Genomic DNA, 24,590 nt, shown 5'->3' with positions numbered 1-24,590 from the left:
CTAGCGTGCACAGGAAGGGAAGTGTGGCAGCTTTAGTACTGAAGACCCAAACAGGGGAAGGTAATTCTCATTTTCCCATGAAATTTCCCTTCACTATCAGGACAGTGTCTCTTTCAAAGAAAAAAAAAAAAAACATCAACTTTCTTTCTCTGTTTCCTATTGTCTATAGAGAACAGGCCCTATATCCCCTCTTCAACAGTATCCCCTCTTCAACATTCCATCAGGAGTTGGCCACATAAGAGCTATTTCTGTGGGGTTCCTTGGTTTTCCTGTGAAAACCTTTTGCAGAGCCATGGCTATTCTTGGTACTTAGTACTGCCTGCCACTTGCCTTATTGAATAAGTCAGCTTGGATAGTCACAGTTTAGTGGGAAATAACCAGTGACAGTCCTAACATTAATGTTTTTAAATATTTCTCTTTTTTCCTCTCCATAGATTTCTCTTTCCTAAATGTCTTGACCAGTGTTCACAAGGTAAGCAATATGTTTTACTTCTTGCTTTTGCATGCCTTTCAAATTGTGTTTAGATGCAACAGACTTCTCTCTTCATGCTCTTTCTTACCATTCTAAAATCTAAAATGAACAGGAGCACCAGGGTCGCTCTGTCAGTTAAACCTCTGACTCTTGGTTTTGGCTCAGGTCATGATCTCATGATTCATGGGTTTGAGCCCCACGTAGTGCTCTGCACTGGCAGTGTGGAGGCTGGTTGGGATTCTCTCTCTCTCTCCATCCCTTCCCTGCTCGCTCTCTCTCTTTCTCAAAATAAATATTTTAAGTCTAAAACAAACAAAATTGGTCCAGGGAAATTTTGACATCTTTTTCTTTTATCATATTTGATAGGCATATTTCTTCCCAAGTTTATCTCTTAAGATGATAAGTTGCCATAACAGCACCTCCCTTGAGCACTTCCCTTATTAAGCCTTCCCTGGCCTTCCAACTAATATCAATGGACTAAAAAGGTATCAGGTATTCCTAGCCTCTGGATCAACATGATCTTGATGCACTTCTCCTGTCCCATGAGTATATAGTATATAGTATATAGTATATAGTATATAGTATATAGTATGGCCCCTTCCTGCATACACTGGAATTTTCCACACCTCCTTGATAACATTTAGAAAAGTCCACCCATCCTGTAGGTTACACTCAACTTCACATTGTCCTATCATTTGGCAACCCTGGAAGCAGCACTTTTTAGTCATGTTAACTATGGTGCCTGGAGACCCAGAATAAACTCTAAATTTCCTGTAGTGATGATAAAATGCTCATTGTTGTCAGAAGACCTGGGGTCTGAGCTTCCTGAGCCAGCCCAGCAAGTAGAAATCAGATAGAAGGAAATAACTCAGTGTCCCCAGCACAGTTTTGCCTTGCTGATCCCATTGCCAGTCCACAGGGAGCGGAGACAACCAAGCATACCAGAGCTATTGTCTTGGGAAACAGCTGAGCTGGGTGCAGTGCAGGGCAGGAGCCAGGTCACTGGAGGGAAGGATGTGTGTATTGCGCTGCTGCACTAGGGCGTCTCAAGTCCAGCTTTTAGAGGCCCTTGTTGCTTTCCAGGCACTGTACCCCAGAAGCAGAGGGAAATAGAGGTGGCTGGGTCTTCCCACAGTATCCACTCCAGACAGATGAAAGAGATTTTATGGAGGTTGGATCAGTAGAATCTGGTGGCAAACTAGATATGGGGCATGAGTTGGAGAAGGAAGTATCTAGGATGAACCCCTCTAAGTTTCTAGGTTGGAAGATCAGGAAGGTTGTCAGTATCTGTCCTGGGAATAGAAAGCATAGGCAAAAACATAGGTCCAGGAGATAACCAAGGATCACTGTCTGGTCCTCAGATACATGTTTGTAACTTACGGCCAAAGCCAAGGGTGTGGGCTATCATTATCCCCTGTCCACCACATGATTACTGCCACCCTAATGCACCTTGACTCATTGGTACTTTCTCCCTCAGTGCCCCTCTGCTTTTTTTGCACACAAAGCACAGATGAGCCTTGGGGAGGAGCTGTGTCTTCAATGTCCATGAACCTGGGCCACTATTGTAGGAGGAAAGTCCTTTTAGGCCGAGACAGACTGGATTCTCTCTGGCACTTGGTAGACACATTTTAACATGTTTCCTCACTCAGAGTCCAAAGGCAACTTGTGTCAAGCTCTGTGCATGTGTAAAGATAGGGATGTGACCACATGTGGGCAGATGACCTTGAGGCCATATATGCTGTTTTTCTAAACTTGGAAGGGCTTGTAGAGTAACAGTGTCTTAGTAATTATCTTCCTCTTATATATGGGCCTAAGGGACCCTATGAACTGATCTGACCTGGCTCACCATGGGCATGGGCTGTCCAGGGAGGGAGGAAATAAAAGGCAAGTATTTCTTTTATCCTCAGAGATTTGGTGGCTAGCTTGGCGGTAGGATCTGCCACCAGTAGACAAACACTTCATGTCCTGAGGGAGCATATTGCCTCCCTTTGCTCCTGAGCATGAGTCAGGTTCCCTGTTTGATTGCTTTTACAACAAAGGATTGTTTTACAACAAGAAAAGGACTATATTGCAGCCCCAAGATAATGGGTGTTACAGAAATCCAAGAATTAGGAAATAATCTCAATGCTTAAACAGCAAACAAGATTCATTATAATGCTGATTTGAAAGCAAAGCAAAGACATTTTACTACCACTTTTGGAAGTATCTACAGATAGATAAAAGAAGTAAACTTTTTTTCTGGGCCATTGGAAGCTTTTAGCTCAGACCAGTGCAGTCAGACCTCAGAGGGGTTTCTCCATTCTGGGGAGTGGTCATATCAGGCTGCCCGCTCACTCACAGCCCAGACTGGTAATACCTTGGTCAAATGTGGGTATCCACTCCTTGATACAGAACAGAAGGAAGCTCCTGGCCCAAGCAAGATGAAACCGCCCACAGTGGCCTCTTCACCCTGTGCTCCAGATAACTGCTGTACCTGCCCTCACAGATGGCATTTCCTCTTGGCAGGTGGTAGTTTGCATAGCTGGCCTAAGGAATGCAGAGGATAATCCTTTTGCTTGTTTCCCTATAAAGCAAAGCCCCTTTTCTGTGTCCAATTCCTGACCTAAAATCCCAACGCCACAAGGTTTATCTACATGACACTCATGAGGCAGACAGAACTTTGGGCAAGGTATCTGTCAGAGGTCTTTTCTGGCCTTTTTCTGAACAGGCCTGGCCTATGTTTGTGACCCTGGCACATGCCACTTGGGTTGGCACATTTACACTAGTCCCAACTCTTCAGTTTCTTTTGCCCAAGAAGATACCAAACAGAATCTAGGGCCTTTATAGGTCTTCACTCAGCCTTTGCTGGCCCCTCCCTGCAAGATCCACCACAGCTATTCTTGTCTTCTGCTGGAAATCTCATGGGCCTCTTGCAAGATCCAGCTCCCATGTCTGTCATCTCCGGAATGTGCTGAGCCCTCTAGAACCCAGTTTGCTTCCCCACTATGCCCCATTCTGGGCCTGGCATGCCATGAGCCTCTGGGCTCAGGGTGCCAGAGGAGGAGGGAGGAAGAAGCTTGGTTTGAGTACCCTTTTGTACTTTATGAATTTTCTACCAAAACCATAGATAGATAGATAGATAGATAGATAGATAGATAGATAGATAGATCGATCAGTAAGTCTTAGAAAGCTTTCAGATGGTTGTCTGATGAATGGGATTTGCTCAGACTTATAAATGAGGAAAACTCTGACACATGGGTACCCACAACTTAACTGCTTAGGCAGCTGCCCTGGAGATCAGGTTGCATGTATCTTTTATTATACTTGATTCATTCACTCATTTATTCAACAAATCTGTATCTGGCGCCTGCTCCAACCCAGTCCTTGGGGATTAGGGAAGCCTTCTGGAAGAGATGCTATTCACATTGTCTATAGCCTGAAAGAGGAGTTGGGCCAACAAAAAGGAAAGAACAGATGGTTCCAGGCAGAAGGAACAATAAGAGTAAAGGCCTGATGGTGACCAGAGCATACCCAGGCCACTGAGGAAGCACAGCATGGCAGATAGGTCAGGCAGGCCAAGAAGTTTGCAGTCCCTGGAATGCATTGAAATATTTTAAGTAGGGAAGTGATAAGATCAGATTTTCTGGTTTTGAAAGATAACTCTTTTGAAAGATAGTAGTTAAAATGAATTGTAGTAAAAACAGCCTGGAAGTGCACAAAGTAAGCAGTGACCTAATGAAGAAAGTGGTAGACTGCACTAGACAAACAGTAGCCAGGCTTGAGAGTGGATGATGGATCCAGGAGCTACTTGGCACTCACCAGGCCTAGAGGAGGATTCTGGTGCCTGCATGGCCCACATTTGGGGAACCAGGAAGCCTTTCACCAAGAGACCAGAGGAGGAGGCAGAGCTGCCCTCACCACTTAGATTTTAAGGAAAGCCATTGAGGAAACTCACCCTTGAATCCTTAGAGGTCCCTCAAGCACTGTGCAGAGGCATAAGGTCAACTTAATAGCTGAGCACTAAACAGATACGTGAGAAGAGTAGGACCTGCATCTTAGAATCAAGGAACTGATAGATCCCTAAACTATACATAAGCACTTAGGAAGAAGGTTCTGTGCTTGGCAGGTCAGCTGTAAGTCCTGGCTTCTGTGGTCCCGGGCATGATACATAACCTTTGTGCTTCGTGTGTGCCCTTTTCCCCGTGTTAACATGTGACCATTGGCATGAAGTTCCTAATCCCTGCTCCCTAGTCATGAATGGAATGCATCCAGACAATTTGTGAGGTTAGATTCAGTCTTTAGCAATTTTGGAACACTTTTCTCATTAGTATGAGTAGTGAGAGGAAGGAAGTATAATTTACTTCTGCCACAGACTAGAGGCAGGGGCCAAGGATCCTGGAAGTTGCCTTTGATCTAGTGTTGGCCACTCATTTACCTTCCTGTTGGTTGCTATGGCTGAGGCCCACCTGCCACAGCCACCCTGTTGGTCTGAGAAATGGATTAGTCCAAGCCCCTCAGTGTACACATAGAGGTCCCATTTTAAGCTGTTGCTGCGCTGGTAATGAGGATGGTGGTAGCGGTGGTGGCCATAAGTTGCATTTAATGAGTTCTTTCTATCTGCAGGCCCTGTGAAAACTATTTACTGATAACCTGCAGGTATGTGTTATTGTTCCCATCTAACAGAGGAGGAAATTTGGCTCAGAGAGAGGAGTTTGCCCCTGATGTCACTCATTAGCAGTTAGTGGAACCCTACATTCAAACTCAGGGTCTGCCTGGCTCTAAAACCCATGCTTGAATCTTTACATCATGCTGTCTTTTTACATATATGAAGAAGATAAATAAGAATATGAGTCTTGTATTTTAAACACCACCTGTGTTATTTATAGGAAGGAACTTTTATAGTTTAGAGAAGAGGAGGAGGAGAGTGGAATGAGGGAAGGATTGAAATGGTAAGATACTAGGGAAAATTTTAATGAAGAAGTAAGCTTTACCAAAATTAAAAGGTTAAAAAACTTAAAAAAACAAGGTGCAGAACCGTATAACATGCCACTGTTTGTGGGGGGAGAAAAGCATACACACATTTACTTGTGCATACTTAGCACATCCTGGAAGAAGAGCTGAGAATCTGATAATGGTGATTGCCTTCAGGGAAGAGAACTAGGTGGCTGGGGAGGAAGGGAATTTATTTTATCTGTAAACCCTTCTTTACCTTGTTTGAGTTTTGCCCTCAGAAACTAAATATAACTAATTTTTTTGAACTAAACACCCAGCTGAACTAAATCAGTACATAGTCCTCTATACTGAGTGTTCATTATTCAGGATCCTACAATTACAAGGTTACATAGGAAAGCTGACGTCTCTGTAATTTAGAAATAATTGCTTATGAACTAATCATTTATCAAAGCTAGTCTTGGAGTGCCTAGGTGGCTCATTCAAGGTTAGGCATCTGACTCTTGATCTCAGCTCAGCTCCTGATCTCATGGTTTGTGAGATCGAGCCCCATGTCGGGCTCTGTGCTGACAGTGCAGAGCCTGCTTGGGATTCTCTCTCTCTGCTCTTCCCCTGCTCGTGCTCTCTTTCTCTCAAAATAAAATAAATAGGGGCGCCTGGGTGGCGCAGTCGGTTAAGCGTCCGACTTCAGCCAGGTCACGATCTCGCGGTCCGTGAGTTCGAGCCCCGCGTCAGGCTCTGGGCTGATGCCTCAGAGCCTGGAGCCTGCTTCCGATTCTGTGTCTCCCTCTCTCTGCCCCTCCCCCATTCATGCTGTCTCTCTCTGTCTTAAAAAAATAAATAAACGTTGAAAAAAAAAATTTAAAAAAAAAAAAAAAATAAAAAAAAAAAAAAAATAAAATAAAATAAAATAAATAAACTTAAAAAAAACAAGATTGATGATGAGAATTGATCCTTAGATATGGAATTAATGATAATACCCATGAAAATTCTATTTCAAAACAGAATATAGGGGCACCTGGATGGCTCAGTTGGTTAAGCGTCCAAGTCTTGGTTTCAGATCAGGTCACGATCTCACAGTTTGTGAGTTTGAGCCCTGCATTGGGCTCTGTGTTGACAGTGCAGAGCCTGCTTGGGATTCTCTCTCTCTCCCCCACCCCTGCCCCTCCCCCACTTGCTCTCTGTCTCTCAAAATAAATAAACTTAAAAATTTTCAAAAAAAAGTAGAATATAAATGTTGAAAATCTTGAAGACTTATGAAATTATATTTAACAAAGAATTACAAGGCAGCAGGAAATAACTCTGTCTGTGTGTTCCAAAGTGGGAGATCAATAAAGTTTAGAGCAGTAAAATCAGTTATAAAGAGTTAAATTCTTAGTATATAGTTTTAAAGATATAAGAACATTCACTGGAGAAACTAAATAATATAACCAACCAGAAAGTGACGGTGGAAATGGGAAGAACACTTACCAGCTTCCACATCAGTCACGTAGAAAAGCCAGTAGACATTGTCTAAAAGGGACATTATAAGAAACAGTGATTTAGATCTATTAAAAAGTGTCTCAGTCAGTTAAGCGTCTGACTCTCGATTTCAGCTCAGGTCATGATCTCCTGGTTCATGAGTTCAAGCCCCAAGTCGGGCTCTTTGCTGACAGCATGGAGCTTGCTTGGGATATTCTCTCTCTCTCTCTCTCTCTCTCTCTCTCTCTCTCTCTCCCCCCCTCCCCCCTCCCCCTCTCCCCCTCCCTCTCTATGTGCCCCTCCCTTGCTTTCTATCGCTCTCAAAACAAATAAATAAACTTCAAAAAAATTTTTAAAGCTGTAAGGATAGCCATTGTAAGAACTAAAAACAGACTATAAGCCCACCACTTATCAGAAGAAAACAAAAAATAAGGAATGCAGAGATAATACTGCTAAAGATTTAAAAAAAAAAAAAGACTTTTAAACGGATCCAATATAACCAAGGTGAAAGAACCAAAGTGTCAGTAAATGTAAATGGGATAAACACATATTAAAAGGAAAAGTATCTCAGATTAAACCAAAAAACAAAACCTAATTCTGTGATGCTGTATACAAGAGAAGCATACAAATCTAAATAAGGATGATGATAAAAGAATGGGAAAAAACATAGCAGACAAATATAGACAAAAAGGAAAGAGGTGACCCTAACAGCAAAGTTAAATTCAAACCAAAAAGCTGAAAAGTTTCAAAGGCAGTTTTTCATGATAAAGGATACCATCTATACAACCTGTTATGAGTATTTCTATGCCAAATAATTCAAAAGAAAGCATGTACCCTTAAGTTATGACATTACTAAACAAGAAATAACTTTTTTAAATGTTTATTTATTTATTTTGAGGGAGAGAGAGAGAGCAGAGCATAGGAGGGGCAGAAAGAGAGAAGGAAAGAGAATCCCAAGCAGGCTCCACACTGTCAACACAGAGCCTGACTCGGGCCTCAATCTCAGGAACCATGAAATTAAGACCTGAGACAAAATCAAAAATCAGACACTTCACCAACTAAGCCACCCAGGTGCCCCAAGACATAACTTTTTAAAATAATGAATTAAGCATTCAACTTAAGTTGGAAAAAGAACAAGAAATTCTTTTAATAATTTATATTTAAAAAGATTGAATCTATAAAAGAGATCTAGCTACTAGTATGTTAAGCAACATAACATGGAAATAAGGAGACACTACAGATTGAAAGAGAATTAGGAGATGTATCCGTGAAATACAGTGTGTGGACTTTGGTTCCTGATTCAAAAAAATTAACTCTAGAAAAACATTCATGAGGCAGAGAAGTTTGAACATGGACTATATTATTTTTTATATTGAAGAATTTGTTGTTAATTTTTAACTTTTTAAAGGGTCATCTTATGGAGATATATATACTAAAATATTTTTGGATAAAATAATAGGATGTCTGAGATTGGCTTCAAAATCATCCAGGGGGAAAGGGGAAAAGGCTGGCATATGGTATGGAAGAATTAGCCAAGTGTTGTTAATTCTTTTTTCTTTTTTAAGTTTACTTATTTATTTTGAGAGAGAGAAATGGAACACACAGGCCAGAGGGGAGGGGGCAGAGAGAGATGGAGAGAAAGAATCCCAAGCAGGCTTTGTGCTGTCAGCTTGGAGCCCTAACTGGCACTCCATCCCACGAACCATGAGATAGTGACCTGAGCTAACACCAAGAGTCGGACATTTAACCAACCGAGCCACTCAGGCGCCCCATATGTTGTTAATTCTTAAAGCCAGATGATGGGCACATGGGAGTTCGTTATACTATTATACTATTATTTTTTAATATTTATCTTGAGAGAGAGCATGAATAGGGGAAGGGCAGAGAGAGAGAGAGAGTGAGAATCCCAAACAGGCTCCACGCTGTCAGCATAGAGCCTGAAGCAGGGCTCAATCCCATAAACCATGAGAATATGACCTGAACCGAAACCAAGAGTCAGGTACTTAACTGACTGAGCCACCTAGGTGCCCCCATTATACTACTTCGAAAATTTTTGTATATGTTGAGGCACCTGGGTGGCTCAGTTGGTTAAGCGTCCCGACTTCAGCTCAGGTCATGATCTCACGGTTTGTGGGTTCTAGCCCTGCATCAGGCTCTGTGCTAACAGCTCACAGCCTGGAGCCTGCTTCAGATTCTGTGTCTCTTTCTGTCTCTCTGCCCCTCCCCTGCTTGTACGCGTGCTCTCTCACTCAAAAATAAATAAACATTTCAAATTAAAATTTTTGTATACGTTTGAAATTTTCACAGTAATATTAAGTGAATGAAAATGGTTGAATAACAAAAATGCAAGTGATCTTATAGTAGAAATGGTGTGTGTGCTATGATCATAACTATGTCAAAACAGGAATGAGTATGGAAGAGGTATTATAATTACACTGGTATGGTGGGATAAGGTAGCTTCCCTGATTTCCAGATTCTCTATAGCATAGATTTTCCTTCTGTATTTTTATGGAAGTTTGGGAGGTATTGTGACCCACTTCACAATCCCTCATTACATGTGCCACTCTTCTTATTGTATGACTGTGAATGCCTGTGTTAGCACTTATCTTGGAATTAGGTGCATGTAAGTGACTCCTTGGCTGGGCACTCTTTGAGAATCTAACGGTTAGTGCCTGATGTATGGTTAGTGCTTGGTAAATGTCTGTGGTCTCAACTGGTGAAGGTGTGTGGCACAGTTTCCTGAAGAGGTTAAGGATAAAAGGGGTGTGGAATGGGCCCTTCGATAAAGAAGCTCCAGGTGTCAGCTGGAAAGCAGAATTGAGAAGATAGAGAAGGTTAAGAAGTAAGGCAGTTCCAGGGTTGAGGCCATTCACCGCAAGAAGTGGCAATGACAGAAAGGGGAACAGGTGTTGGGGGGTCAGGGGCATCTACATAAGACCCCTATTAGAAGGGATGATCAGGGAGGGAGCAAGGGCCCACATTTGTGTGAGCCCTCAGCCCCAGTAAGGACTCTGAAGCCTGAACCGTTCTTGGTTTTATTCCCCAGGCCTGGTGAGTAATGTGGTATTCACCAGTCACACCATGGAGCAGAGGCACCCTCTCCTTGTCCAGCTGCAGACCCTCATCAGGGCTGCCAATCCTACTGCAGCCTTCATTCTTGCAGAAAATGGGATTGTCACCAGGTAAACTTACCAAGTTCACTTCACCCTATAGGAGCAGCCACTTTCTCAGACATCACACTCTGGCTATGTCCCACAGGGTCTTTGTACTGTATCTAAGACCTGGGCATTTATAGAAGTGCTTTTGGTGTTGCGTAAAAATCAGCAAGACAACTCCATGTGTCAGTATCCTGTACTGTTTTGAGAGATTTTGTCTTGATGGATTCACATTTTCATCCATTAAAGAATGAAGTCAAGACTCTCAGTATTACTTGTATGAAGATGTGAAAGAAATGGGATAGAGAACATAGAGAAATGAGCTTTTTACTTCATGGACTTGGGTCCAAATTACAAACTAAAAATAGAGAATTGATGACTCTGTGTGTGTGTCTGTGTGTGTGTGTGTGTGTGTGTGTGTGTGTGTGTGTGTGTGAAGAGGAAACATCTGGTCATAAAGCACATTTATTTGCTCAATAAAGATATACTAAAAGGTACATACTTTTTATATAATTTTGACTTTGAGCAATGTAAATATTTTACATATTCAGAAATTAAATTGACAAAGAGGGATAAAACTAAATGAAAAAGTGAATTCATTTGTATATCAAAGTAATAACGACCACACACAAAACAATTAATTCAAATAACTTTTAAACATAAACATTGGAGGGGTGCCTGGGTGACTCAGCTAGTTAAGCATCCCGACTTCAGCTCAGGTCATGATCTCACGGTTTGTGGGTTCTAGCACCACATCAGGCTCTGTGCTGACATCTCAGAGCCTGGAGCCTGCTTCAGATTCTGTGTCTCCCTATCTCTCTGCCCTTCCCCTGCTCACACTCGGTCTCTCTCCAAAATAAATAAACATTTAAAAAAAAATTTTTAATAAACATAAACATTGGACATCACTTGTTAGATAAGGAAGATAATAAATATGAAGTGGGAAAAGGGAAGAGAAACCCTGTGAATGGACTCAATATAAGTTCAGTATTTCAATTAAAAAATGTATATTTTCTAGCTCTTCCCATTGAAAGGGACCAGAAATACTAATACCACAGTAGAATAAATACCCCTACCTTTAGGTCCTGGTTTCTACATATACCAGTTCCCAATTAAAGTTATCAGCACTCCTTAGAGAATTGGCTGATTATAGGTCTAGGGCAGGGAAAGTACAAGGTGAACCTGGTACATTTTGTGCTAAAAAAAAAAAAAAAGCAAGGAGACACTCAGAGATTAGTAGAGATGTGCCAAAAGGATGCAGGAGGTAGCTCAAGAAGCTCTCACTGGCCACACTGGGACACGTGGAGCATAAGAGAAAACAAATGTAATAACAGAATATAGCACATGGAGTAAAATGAGTCCATGGTGATACTAAAAAAATGGGAGGGCAGGATAGTAAATCTCCTTTAACACTAATAAGGATTTTTAGAACTAGCAAGTCACCATTTTATAACAGTTACTATAGCACTTGATTTAGGCAAGAATCATCATTGAATACTAAGAACGGGTGGGTGACAGATTGTTGATGAAAAGGATATTAACTGTTCTCAAAGTATCACTCCATGGACTACTTACTGCTTACAGTGAGGGGAAAGTACCTTCACCGTGAGAGATGTAGTAGACCTGACGTTAACTAAATGATTAAACTTAGCAAGGCCATTATTTGCACAGATTGACATCACATGCTTCCTTCATGTGATGCTCTGGGAAGGACACAACATCACCTAGGTATTAATATGACCAAAAATATTTAATGGATTCTAATCATAAGGAAACAACCAGGTAAATCCAGATTGTGGGACACAAGACAGCCGGCAGGTACTCTTCAAAAATGTCTAGTCCGTGAGAAACAACAGCAAAGTTAGAAGAATTATTCCAGATTAAAGGAAAATAAAATTTTTTTTAATGTTTATTTTTGAGAGAGAGACAGAGTGCAAGCAAGGAGGGACAGAGAGAGAGGGAGACACAGAATCTGAAGGAGGCTCCAGGCTCTGAGCTATCAGCACAGAGTCTGATGCGGCGCTCGAACGCACTGACTGCGAGATCAAGACGAAGTCAGACGCCTAACCGACTGAGCCACCCAGGGGCCCCAAGATTGAAGGAAAATAAAGATTGTAAATTCAGTGAGCAATCTTTGATTGGTGTAGATCCCGGGTCCCAGACCTCTCCTGCAAAAAAGGGAAAATTTGAAAATGGATTAGATCAGTACTTCTCCAACTTTAATCTGCATATAGATCTCTTAGGGATCTTCTTAAAATGAGAGTTCTGATTCAGCGGGTCTGGAGTGGGACCTGGGATTTTGTTTCTTGTGAGCTTGCAGGTGATACTAGTACTGCTGGTCCACAGTATTGTATTCCTTGGATGTGATAATAGTATTGTGCTTCTGAAAGAGAATGTGCTTGTTCTTGGGAGAGGTGTACTGAAGGACTTAGGTGTGAAGTAACAGAAATAAATGTATGCATATGTGCTTGTGTGTCTGTGGAGACAAAGGGGAGGAAGCAAAATGGGCAGATTAAGATTGATCATCCTAATTAACGTGGGTTTTTCTGTATGTTTTCAAAGGAATGAAGACATTGAGCTGATTCTCTCAGAAAATAGTTTTTCAAGTCCTCAGATGCTGCGATCTCGATATTTAATGTACCCCGGCTGGCAAGTATCATCATTGAAAAGTAGCTAAGGTTTCTTTGTAAACACAATGATATATTTACAGAAAAAAAAAAAAAAGAAAGTGAAATTTCAAGTGTTCTGCCAGGGTGACAGTGGCCGCTGGGATGGCCTGCCATGTCCCAACAGCTGCTGGTCGTGCCAGGAGCCCAGTGCCCCACACATGTTGGGCTCCAACTTGGGGGCCTTGCTGGATGTTGAGACTTAGGGAGTGGCTCTGTGGGCACCAAGCACACGGTGTCCTTTGTCTCCTCTAGCCTCTAGTGAGGGTGAGGTGGCTGGCACAGAACCAAGGAGTGACAACCTTACCACGAGAGAGTCATTCCTAAGAATACAGTCCTCTAAGGGATCCCACCTGACAGGTAGGTTCCCTGCTGTTGTGGCCCAAGGGATGTTTATTCTCTCTTGGCAGCCTCTCAGCCTATGAACCTCTCCTCTGAGGGGAGAAGGAAAGAGAGTGCCAAGGGCGCTGTAGTGACACTAGGGCCAACATCACTTGAGCACTCACTGTGTACTACACATTGTTCTAAGCTTTCCAGGACAGTAGCCACCAGCCACATTTGGCTATTTAGTAAAATGTAAATTAATAAAAATTAAATAAAATGTAAAATTCAGTCTCTCAGTCATACAAGCCACATTTCAAGTGCTCAGTAGCTACCTGTGGCCAGCAGCTACCACGTTGGGCTGTGCAGATCCAGAATATTTGCATCGTCACAGAAAGTTCTGTTGGACAGTGCTACCCTAAGAGCTCTACCTGTTATCGCATGAATCCTCAAGCCAAGCCTGTGAGGTAGGCTGTATTATTTTCCACATTTTAAGGATAAGGTAAGTGAGGCAGCAAGGAGTTAAAGGCATGTTCACATTCATACAGCCAGTAAGCGAAAGGGCTGTGGCTTTCACACCCAGGGTGTGCGGCTCCAGAGCCGGTACATGCAACCATCATGCTGTGCTTGTCCCTGTATAGAACGGTTAACTGGGTTCTGCCCTGGTGATGGTTCAGGGGAAGACAATTACTAAAGCTTGGCCAAAAGTATTCTCTCGTGTTAATTTGGATTATCTTTGTTATCCTTACTCACTTCCCCCAGACACCTCTCTGCATTCTCCACACCACCCCTTGCGTCACCAGTATCTTTTTAGACCAGCAGAAAAATGATTGTGCTGTGCTGTTAAAATAACAAGTCCAGGAGCACCTGGGTGGCTCAGTCAGTTGAGGATCTGACCCTTGGTTTCTGCTCAAATCATTATCTCAGTTCATGGGTTCGAGCCCCGTGTTGGACTCTGTGCTGACAGCCAGCACAGGGCCGGCTTGGGATTCTCTCCCTCTTTCTCTGCCCCTCCCCTGCTTGCACGCTCTCGCTCTTGCTCTCCCTCTCTCTCCCTTTCTCTCTCTCTCTCTCTCTCTCTCTCTCTCTCTCTCTCTCAAAATAAATAAACTTTAAAAAATCCAATGTGTGAAATTGAAGGCTGTTAGGCATATTCTTAGAAGGAATCTCTGATTTGAGCTACATACTTGCTTAAACAGTGGGTAAGTGGATCACTCCTCATGCCTGAACAAGACAATTCCATCCTAGCTAAAAAGAAACAGATGGAGCATCTGAGCATCTGAGGTGAAACCCTCCTCTCCAGTGACTACAGCTACTCACCCTTTTCCTGCCACACCTCTGGGCCTGGTGCTGAAATTCCTGCTTTTTCCACTTAGTGCCTAGGGAAGCACCCATTCTCTAATCCATGGTGACTCATTCTGGGAATTGTTCACATGAACCTAGCTCCAGGTACAGACTTTCCTGCAGACAGTGATCCAGGAAAAAGCCAGGTGTAAAGGATTCATTAGAATGCTCTGTGGGGGCGCCTGGGTAGCTCAGTCAGTTAAGCATCCGACTTCAGCTCAGGTCATGATCTCATGGTTTGGGAGTTTGAGCCCCACATCGGGCTCTGTGCTAACAGCATGGAGCCTGCTTCAGATTCTGTGTCTCCCTCTCTACGCCTCTCTCTCTCTCTAAAATAAACAATCATATTTAAACAGTTAAAAAAAAAAGTCTCTCTGTGAACCTTTAGCCTGAAGCCTTCCCTCGATCAGCCCTTGTAGAGAATCAATGATGGAGGGGGTCTCAGAAATCACCCTTCAGCACCTTCCCCTTCTGAGTCCCTTCCTAGGAATCGGGTAATTTAGTCTTTTAGCAAGATGGCAGCCATCAGACTCCTGCACATCTGTATATTTTCCCCCTTCCTCATTGGGTCAGGGTCACCACCTCAGAGGGACTAGGCTTTAGCTCTAGGATATGCTCAGCTCTGTGCTGTACAGATTCTCAACATCCCCTACCACAACCTTCTCTGTGCTCATTGACCCTGCCCACATCTCTCCTAGGCTTATTTCTAGTCTGGGAGGATACCTGTTCTCTTCCCTTAGCCCCTCCCAATTTCACTATGGATTCGGGCTCTGAATAAAGAAGCCAGAGAGGCCCATGGTCTCCCATGACTTGTTTGGATGGGGAGAGGGCAAAAAGAATATGTCAGTATTACAAAAATGTTATGCCACTGCCTTACTTTAAAGAAAGCACAAAGAGTAAGATAATTTTCAACAATATATATGATATAAAATTCAAACCTGTAGTGCTATTTTATTTAAAAAATTTTTAATGTTTATTTTTGAGAGAGAGAGATAGCATGAGTTGGGAAGGGGCAGAGAGGCAGGGGTGGACAGAGGACCCAGAGTGGACTCTGAGCTGACAGCAGAGAGCCCAGTGCGGGGCTCAAACTCATGAACCATGAGATCATGACCTGAGGCAAAGTCGGATGCTTAACCGACTGAGCCACCCAGGTGCCCCTGTAGTGCTATTTTAGAGCAAAGGAAACTAATAAAATATAATAGATTGGAAGAAGATGTTTGCATCATATGTGGCAAAGAGTTAATATAATATTTGAGAAGTTTATTTTGATACTGAAAAGTAACCTAGTCCGTGTAGACGTGGACAGTTCAGTTTAAAGCAAGTATAAGTGGCAGCCGTGGTAACAGAATTCCATTTTAGTAATATTCAGAAATGTAAAATGATGCCTCACTGTTGTTTTGATTGACATCTATTACATTTAACCAAAAATATCTGTAAGAATCATTGCTGGGGGCCCTGTGAAACTGAGACACTCGTGTGCTACTGGGAGTGGTATAAATTATAACCCAGGAGATGGTTACACCCTTTACTGCATTGATTCCATCATGGGGATCCTTCTCAAGGAATTCCTTCAGCAGAAGGAATGACAATTCCATAACTTTGGAAGCTGGGTAATGGGGGTTTATTGCAATGTCTTTGCACGTGTTTTAAATTTTCCATAACAAAAACTTAAACTTTTTAAGTGCTCTGAATGTGGCATGTTCTTTTAGTGTTGTTTTTTTTTTCTAAATTTTTTTTTCAATGTTTTTATTTATTTTGGGGACAGAGAGAGACAGAGCATGAACGGGGGAGGGGCAGAGAGAGAGGGAGACACAGAATGTTGTGTTTTTTTTTAAGATTTTTTTCAATTTTTAAGCAATCTCTACACCCAGTGTGGGGCTTGAACTCACAACCCTGAGATCAAGAGTCGCATGCTCCACTGACTGAGTCAGCCAGGCACGCTTGAATATGGCATGTTTTTAATGAGTTTGTGGTTGGCATTATGTCTGCTGAATTCAAAACTGAGAAAATAGAGCAGAGATGCCCCAGCCCTTTAGTTCCTTCTGGGGAGTATACACATCCAAATGTACAGTCTGTTAAGTTGCCCTCAACAAGGGTGGGGTACAGTTAAGGCCCTGAGGAAGAGCTCCAGGAGTGCCAGGGAGGACCCCCAACCTCAGGTGGCATACTGGTAGGCTTCAAAGGTAGATGGGGTCTTGGGCTTCAGGGAACTGCTTGTCTGCAGAGGTGAGACCTCCCTGCTCTAATGGGGCAACATGCTTCCCAATCTCAAGATGAAAAAGACATACACATATTTAAAACAAGTGTTTTATACATAAAATGGCACATAAGTAAGAAGGAACTCAAAGTAGTTCATCCCAGAGTAGCATATAATAACACTCAAAGCCCCAATTACTCGTACTTACAATTTTTTAAACCTTTTAAGGTATGAAGGTAAATTTGATGCTGGATCGGTCTTTCCACTAATGGTTCAGATCTGCGTATGGTTTGGTCGTCCTTTGGAGAAGACTCGTTTTGTGGCCAAGTGTAAAGGTAAGCCTTGGTTAGGACATGTCCCAGACCCTAATAAAAGAATACCCAGAGTTGTCCCTGCTTCCTGGCACCATTTTAGTATTATGTGTGTTGTCATGTCTCCTCACTATTGGGGTCTGAAAACAGAGGGATTTGAGGACCCAGGAGTACCCCCACCCTGGGAAGAGTGGCAGAGCCACTGGGGAGGGTGTGGTGGAGGGAGGACTTATAAGCCCTGGTCCCTCAAGTGGGGATCCCTCCCAGACCCTAACTCTCTCCCAGCTGTGTGCCCTGAACTTGGCCTCTGCCCCAGGGTGGGTGACAGCCCTGTCCTCTTCTTCCACCAGCAATTCAGTCTTCCATCAAGCCAAGTCCCTTCTCTGGAAACATCTACCACATCCTGGGCAAAGTGAAGTTTTCAGGTAACTGGGGAGTTGGATTTGGGAGTCCTGCACTATGGAATGCTTACATCTCATGATGTGGGTTCATAGTTTCTACTGATGCTCTGCAGAGCACAGATGCCTCTCAGACTCTGGAAAACCCTCCCATGTGGGCCTGACACCAGTAGCTCTTCTAGTTCCCCCACCTTGCTACAGGTGCTGCTCCACAGTGGAAGATGTGTTCTCTCTTCCCCCAGATGTCCTTCCCAGTGCCTCTCCTCACAGCTCTTTGACTTCCTTGTTCCAGAGACTCACACACCCCTTTCAAGCCATCCGTGGCCTCCTAGACCTGTCACCAGGAGTTGCCCCAGTGCCGAGCTCTCCAGCTCCACATCCATTTCTGCCAAAGTCTTCAAGCTTTTAGCCTTCCTTCTCCCTTCTGTCCACTAGTTCTGTTTATCAGCCATAGACCTCTGGAGCCCTCATGACCTGAAGTCTGTCCATCCTGGCTGGAGGTGATTAGTCAGTCAACTCAACATTGAGAAAGGGGAGAATATTCCAGGGAAAAGGCATAGCATGTGCTTTGGAACCAAGCAAAAAAGGCACATTTCAGGAACCAAAAAAGGTTCACTGTGGCAGGGACCTAGTGGGACTGTCTGTTAGGGTGTTTGTAGCTGTCACAACAGCAAACACCAACTCAGCTAGCAGGTGTTAGCTACATAATGAGAAGTCGAGAGGTCAAGCAGCATAGCAAGGCCATGGAGGACACAGGTAACGTGGGTCCTTCCAGTCTTAGTGTGTCAGGTCCCCACCCCTCGTTGTTACAGGTCTAGGTGTCACACCCAGACACAACATCCAGCTGATAAGAGAGGCTCTTCCTGTGGGTGGCTTTATCAATGCACACAGCTTCTACTGAGGCATCTCCTGCCAGTTCCTCAGCAGACTTCTCCTCTCATTGGCCAGGATTGAGTTGCTGTGCCTTCCAGGACCCATCACCCATGGGGAATTGGTATTGGCGAAAGGGGGAGGCTGGACAGGCAACAATCAGTGTCTGCCGTAAGGAGCCACTGAGAGTTGTAAGCATGGGACCATCTGGGTTTGGATGGGAGAATTAGATGACATCACCTATATAAAAGAATCTCTCAAGGTCCTGAACCCATACTTTTGGCCTAATTTATGTTATTGAATCTGAAACTTTGGCCCCTTACTCAAGCCCACTTCCCTCAGGCTCCAACAGACCTGCTTCAGAGGTCATAATGCCTCCACCTTTCCTCTCACCTTGTTTTCTTCTTTATTTAGACCTTCTCTTGACCTTTTTGTTATTCAAGGTTAACCTCTCTGTGTTCTGGATCCCTTTTTTCATCCTGCTTTTTAGGGGGACCTTGCCATTTTCTTGGGTCACCACTACTAGCCCCCAGCTTCTTGGTCTGTAAACCCAATCTTTCCTGTTCCTATCATGTGACCTTCCTGCCGAACTTGTGTGTTGGTTGACACACCCTCTTCCCTTGGCTTCTCAGGGCTCTGCTGAGACCAAAAGGGCTCTCTTGTATTCCCTTTCTGGGTTAGTGGTTTCTACCTGATTACCAAATCAGCCAAGCCAGAAACTGACATTGCTCCTCCCTCGCTTATTTCATGCTTTCTAGCTTGCCACCAATCAGTTCTCCCTCCTGCGTGTCACAGGAATCTGTCCCCAGCCATCTGCATGTTACAATCTTAGTGTAGCTTTATCTTTTTGGGGCTCAGGGCCTACGTGTGTTCTCCCTGCAGACTCTGAGAGGACCATGGAGGTCTGCCACAACACTCTGGCCAATTCCTTGAGCATCGTCCCAGTTTTAGAAGGACCCTCGCCACCACCCGATTCCCGAAGCACACCTCAGGACAGCAACGGGCAGCAGGAAAGCTACCTCGTGTTCATTGGCTGCTCCCTGAAGGAAGAAAGCATCAAGGACTGGCTGCGGCAGTCAGCTAAGCAGGTGGTTTCCAAAGCCCAGACACACTGGGCACAGATGTGAGCAGCACACCTCGGAGCTGCTCCTGGCTGTGGGGTAGAAGCCCCTTCATGACCTCCCTCCCGGTCCGCCCTTCACAGGCTCAGCCAGCACTTTCAGGGATGCTTTGTGATTGGGAGGAAGCCACCCAGGGCAGCCTCAAGGCAGACCTGGTCTTACAGCCATTTCTAATTCTACTGCCAAGGCAAACCGCAGTTATTAGGTGGTTTAACTAGGTCCTGGGTGAAACCTGGCTGTTCCATGTGGATCCTGGATCAGCCTGGCAGTCTAAACGCAAACTCAAAATGTCTTTTCTTAGCTGAACCTAATTCAAGGGCTGTCCTGTGTTCTAAGCCCAGAATCCTTTTAAATTTGGTTCTCTCTCTAGAAAAGAGAAACGACAAAGATACGCTTATAGCTATTTGCAAACCAAGACTTCAAGCACTGATAGCAGTGAGCCCAGGGCCCTGGAAACAGGTGCAAGGGAAGAGGACGCTTGCCTGTAGAGGCACACAAGCATCTTTAGCCCAGTACTGCAAAGAAAAATAAAACCCAGATGAAACCCAGTTAAAATCCTCTAATATGATGCAAGCTTTGGGTACTAGGCCTCTTAGCACAGCCTCAGGGTTTTAGCCTGAGTTAGAACCCTGGAAATAGAGTTGGCTGGGTTCTGGCTCCTTTGCAGATGCTTAGTTGGAACCTGTCTTTTATACTGAGGAATGGCTGCCTGTGGGCTGTGTCTTTCTCATATAAACTGGTGCTTGACTAGGGGACTTCATGTTGTCCCTTTGTCTGCATATCTGTCACTGGTTGGGCTTAGAGTTGAGGATCTGCACAGACAGGAACGTGCCTATTTGCAAAAAGCACCGGTGTTTCCTCTGCTGCTTGCTTCCCCTGGCATACAGGGTTCTATGTTGGGAGGGTGGTCTCCTTGAGCACACAGGCAGGATATTGTGTCCAGGCCATGACCGTGCTTGTGCTTTCCCTGCTGCTGGGATCTTAGTCCCATAACTAGCTCCCAGAGCCCTCACCCGCCACATACTCTATCAGCTCTTTGGAGACCTGACCCCTCCCTTCCTTCCTTCATCTCTGCACAGAAGCCTCAGAGGAAAGCCCTGAAGACCAGGGGGATGCTGACCCAGCAGGAGATCAGGAACATCCATGTGAGTCCCCTAAGAGCCCAAGGGTATCCTTCTGGGCTGGCACAGCTCCATCCTTTCGGACTCCCTGAGTGAGGAGCCTATTTGTAGGGCATGCTGGATGTTGTGCTTCTCTCAGACCACAGAGGGAAGCTGGGCACAGAGAAACCTCAGCCCAGCCAGCCTTGTAGCCTGAAAGAGGAAGAGGGTACCAGGTGACCTCTGATGTGACCTGGGCATGAGACTGAGAAGCAGTGCCTGTAGGAGGAAGGGATGACAGGGAGCCCTGTTTTGTCACACTGTTGAATCTGCCACAGAAGTCCTTTTCTCCTCCCATCCCTCCCTGCTAGATAAACCACAGTTAAAATAACAAGGGCCCAGAAAAAACTGTCTAGATCCAGAAGCTACTGATAGGCAGATGGCGGAATCCTGGGACCAGCATGAGAGGCTCTTTGATGAACCCCCCAACCTGTAAGCTGACCCCCAGCCTGTGCCCCAGTTCCCACCTCCACTGAGGAGGGGCTTGGGGACAAAGGCTAAAAGGGACACAGAATCCAGGCCCCATAACAGGCTGTGTTGCTGTTCCCTGTAATGAGTGGGTGGGAGAGAATCTGGGACCTCAGGAGCCCTTGCTTTGGACTTGAAGAGGCCCGTTCATTTCCAGCCCCTGTTCTTGGAAACCCTGGGTGCTTCTGAAGAAGACACCCAGAAGGCAGTCCTTATAGTATTTGTTCCCCCAGAAGCAGACCTTGAACATGGATTTGAGTGCAGGTAGCTTATTCTGGAAGTGCTTCTTAGGAGTCACTAGCAGTAGGAAAGTAAGGGGGAGAAAGAAGGGGAGACAGCTAGGGGTGCCTGCGTGGCTTAGTTGGTTAAGCATCTGACTCTTGGTTTTGGCTCAGGTCATGAACTCATGGTTCATGAGTTCGAGCCCTGCATCAGGCTCCATCCACACTGACCATCTGGGGCCTGCTTGGGATTTTCTCTCTGCCCATCTCCTACTCACATTCTCTCTCAAAATAAGTAAATAAAACTTAAAAAAAAAAGAGGGGGTGGGGAGACAGCTAAAAAGACTGTGTTATCAAACCAGTGCCACTGAGGACAAATGGAGTTTAATCCCATGAGGGGCTCCTAGAGTTCTTCCTTGAGAGCTGGGGAACCTTCATCAGTCACTATTTGAGGACTGCTGAGGGGAAGTGTTAATTCCCTGACATGTCTAGCCTTCCATGGGGCAGAGTAGGCTCTCTTGCTAGGGAAATAGGCATGTTTATTTGTTTCTAATGAATAAGAAATGATAACAAAGTGGTCAAATAATTTTAACAGGACTCTTGTTTCCTACAGGTGAAACGCCACCTGGACCCCCTGCCTGCAGGCTACTTTTACAATGGCACCCAGTTTGTCAACTTCTTTGGTGACAAGACTGATTTTCACCCACGTATCCTTAGAATCAGGGGCAGTAACTTTGGGGGCATGTGAAAGCCTGATTGTAAAGAGGGTGTGTGTTAGAGCCAACACAGCCAAGCCCCTAGAGCAAGCTGGGTTCGGGGAACACACAGCAAGCCACAGAGGCAGACTTTTCATTGTGGCCTTTTAACATCATCAAAATTAATTTCGCCTTCATTCAGTGATTGCTGATGCAACTGTGGGTTGTAGTTTAAATGTAACTGTGGTGACATCCTGACTTCTGTGGTCATCAGGGGTCCTAATTTACAAGTTGGAGACTAGACGTGATTACAGTAGTTAATCTGTGAGAAGGCAGACAGGAGTCCTCATGAAAGCTGAAGGGCTCAGCTCTAGGACTGTGCCAACCCCAGTCCCTTCTCTGTAGCTGTGGTGCTGCCAATATAAAAGAGTCATGTACCCTTTGTGTGAGCTGGACGCTCATTACATCAGTGTCCCCCACCTCACCTGCCCACAGATCCCTCTGAGCTGGGACAGGCTCCCTTATCCTCCAGTATCAGGGCTCTCTTCCTTAATGAAATGCCAGTCATGGACCAGTTCATGAATGACTACGTGGAAGAAGCCAACCGGGAAATCGAGAAGTATAACCGGGAGCTGGAGCAGCAGGAGTACCACGACCTCTTTGAGCAGAGGCCCTAGGGGAAGGCTGTGCCGTGCATCCTGCAGAACGTCCACCCTGGAGGTGGATGTTTAGAAATGGGGTTACTTAACCTCAGCTCTCCCAGAGGCCCCTCCCTAAAGGGGCTGTCTTTGTTCTCCTTGGCCTTTGTGTGCTGGCTTGAGTGCATGTTGTCTTTATTCTCTATACAGCGCTGAAGAGCATCACCTGCACCGCTAATGGGGGGGAGGGGGGTACTTGTGGAGCAAGAGCCGATAGGGACTGCCCTGCCCTGCCCTGCCCTGTGTGTGGGGCTGGCAGTGCAAAACCTCTGGGTCTTTGGTAACAGTATCTCCTATGGGCTGCTGAGACACTGTGACAGTGGGGAGAAGCATTTGGGTTACACAAAGGAGCTGTTGGGATGCAGAAGGAACCCTGGCTGCCCAAACTGTGGCCATGCCTGGGGGCCAAGCCACCACAGGCCTCACACACTGCCCCAGGAGAGCCTGTCCCCAGTGGAGTGCCTGCCTTTCTGGTTAGGCCACTTGCATTGGAGGAGCTGGCCTTGTTGGCCCTGGGCCCAGTCCTGGGGGGAGCAGCCCAAGCTCTGCTCAAGCTCAGCCCACTGAGCCAGCAGCTTGGCTGAGATCAACAGTCTGTTCTAAGATAAGGGGATGTCCCTTACAGACTAAACTGAGGGGAAAGGCATGTTGCTTTCCAGAAGCATGTGGCTTTTGAATTCACAAGCAGTTTCCCTGGAGGTCGGTGCTCAGCTCCCCTCGTGGTATCCCTCTACTTTGCCTCATTCGGGGGCAAGAGCAAACCTGCTGCTTCAGCCTCCCTGCTGATGCTTTGCCTCACTTTTGAGGAGAGCATCCTGCATGCAACTGCTTTGTCTTGGCCCCAGAGCTATGATCATTTATGGGGCATCCCCGAAGGGGGCTCACTCTCCAGACCTAGCCCTCTCCTCAGCCATGCCAGGGAAGGCCTGGTTTTCAGCCACAAACTTCAGGAAACTTATGTCCCCAAGCATTGTTGCTGGCCCTGGACTTGCTGGGTTCCTGAGGACCAGGAGTTTCAAAGAGTTCCAATATCCAACTTAGAATTTCTTCCGGTGGCTTTGTTTTCAGCTGGACCACAAAGCAGAGGGGTATTACAAATGCATCCCATGCCTAACTTCCAGAATTAGTATGTGGGAGGGGGGCGGTCACAGGCACTGATGTTTGGGTGATGTCTTTTAGGACTTCAGCGCCTCAGCTGCCTAGATTGTAAATGCTTTCTGAGTTTCACATTTTTTTTTTTTTTGCATGCCTTAGGAAGAAGCACATAGACGAAACCAGCAAAGTTTCCAGTAATGTATAGGGGTTTTTGATAAAGGCCCCTGGCCCAGAGGAGAGACAGAGAAAGGATGGAGCACATGTGGTCTGTGTGCCTGATCACTCAGAGGCCTCCATGCAAGTAGCAAAGCAAGTGTTAAGGGCTTGTCAGTAAAATGTACTTGTATTAGAAAAAAAATAATCTGAAGCCAAATGAACAAAACTCCAAATACCACTGAATAAGAACTCTTGCATGAAGAAAGCCTTCTGAAAAGGCCTGTGTGCTCCAGTCCCAGCTCCCAAAGCTGGTGGTGACAAGGGCCCAGATGTGGAGCCCAAGTCAGGGAGCACCTCACTTCTGGTTGGCCAGAGGCTGGGGTCCACAATCGACCTGCCTCTGCTTCAGAATCAATAACATAGATCTTAAGTGCAATTGATGAAATAAGCAATGAGTTACTGTAGCTTCTTTTAGCTCTACCGAGCTCTTTTTAAAAACTCAAACTTGAGCAGCCTTAGAAAAGGGAGAGGTGGGGTGGGTGGGTGGGGTGGGGGAACCAGAGGCCATTTACTCCAGGTGGGTTGCTGTGAATTTATAAATGAAAGCTCTAGATTGAGGAGCTCGAGCCATTTCCTGGCTGCTGCACAAAAGAGTTTTTAAAGAGGGCTCGGAGCCCGCCCATAAAAGCGGGTCTTCCCACTGCGTGGGGCTGTAGTACTACGTGGTGGTCTTGGTTTCTGACCATTGTCCACAGAAATGCTCTCTCACCAACTCGCCCCGCTGTCCCAATCCCTCTGCTGTTAGAGGGAAAACTGTGATTACCTCAACTTGAATATGAAACTGTGATTGAA

At 45.1% G+C, this 24,590-nt stretch overlaps 1 protein-coding gene across 4 annotated transcripts in view; it reads left to right on the top strand.

Annotated features, from left to right (window-relative positions):
- The window catches only part of DNAAF9 (dynein axonemal assembly factor 9), a 131,339-nt gene extending 107,072 nt beyond the window's left edge, over positions 1 to 24,267 (top strand). For 3 of the 4 annotated variants that reach the window (XM_047852349.1, XM_047852346.1, XM_047852350.1), the window contains 9 exons: positions 435 to 472; positions 9,909 to 10,044; positions 12,580 to 12,666; positions 16,774 to 16,880; positions 17,207 to 17,281; positions 19,007 to 19,212; positions 20,325 to 20,390; positions 21,708 to 21,801; positions 22,354 to 22,589. In XM_047852349.1, coding sequence (XP_047708305.1) covers positions 435 to 472; positions 9,909 to 10,044; positions 12,580 to 12,666; positions 16,774 to 16,880; positions 17,207 to 17,281; positions 19,007 to 19,212; positions 20,325 to 20,390; positions 21,708 to 21,801; positions 22,354 to 22,466 — 922 coding nt within the window. In that variant the 3' untranslated portion in view covers positions 22,467 to 22,589. Of the gene's footprint in view, positions 1 to 434; positions 473 to 9,908; positions 10,045 to 12,579; positions 12,667 to 16,773; positions 16,881 to 17,206; positions 17,282 to 19,006; positions 19,213 to 20,324; positions 20,391 to 21,707; positions 21,802 to 22,353; positions 22,590 to 23,741 lie in introns of those variants that run through there. The other variant, XM_047852348.1, reaches the window with a different exon arrangement.
- The last annotated feature ends 323 nt before the right edge of the window (positions 24,268 to 24,590 follow it).

This window comes from Prionailurus viverrinus, chromosome A3 (genome assembly GCF_022837055.1).
Source record: "Prionailurus viverrinus isolate Anna chromosome A3, UM_Priviv_1.0, whole genome shotgun sequence".
NCBI classification, from domain to species: Eukaryota; Metazoa; Chordata; class Mammalia; order Carnivora; family Felidae; genus Prionailurus; species Prionailurus viverrinus.
Note: the sequence above shows the minus strand (reverse complement) of the source record. Positions and strands in the feature narration are given on the sequence as shown.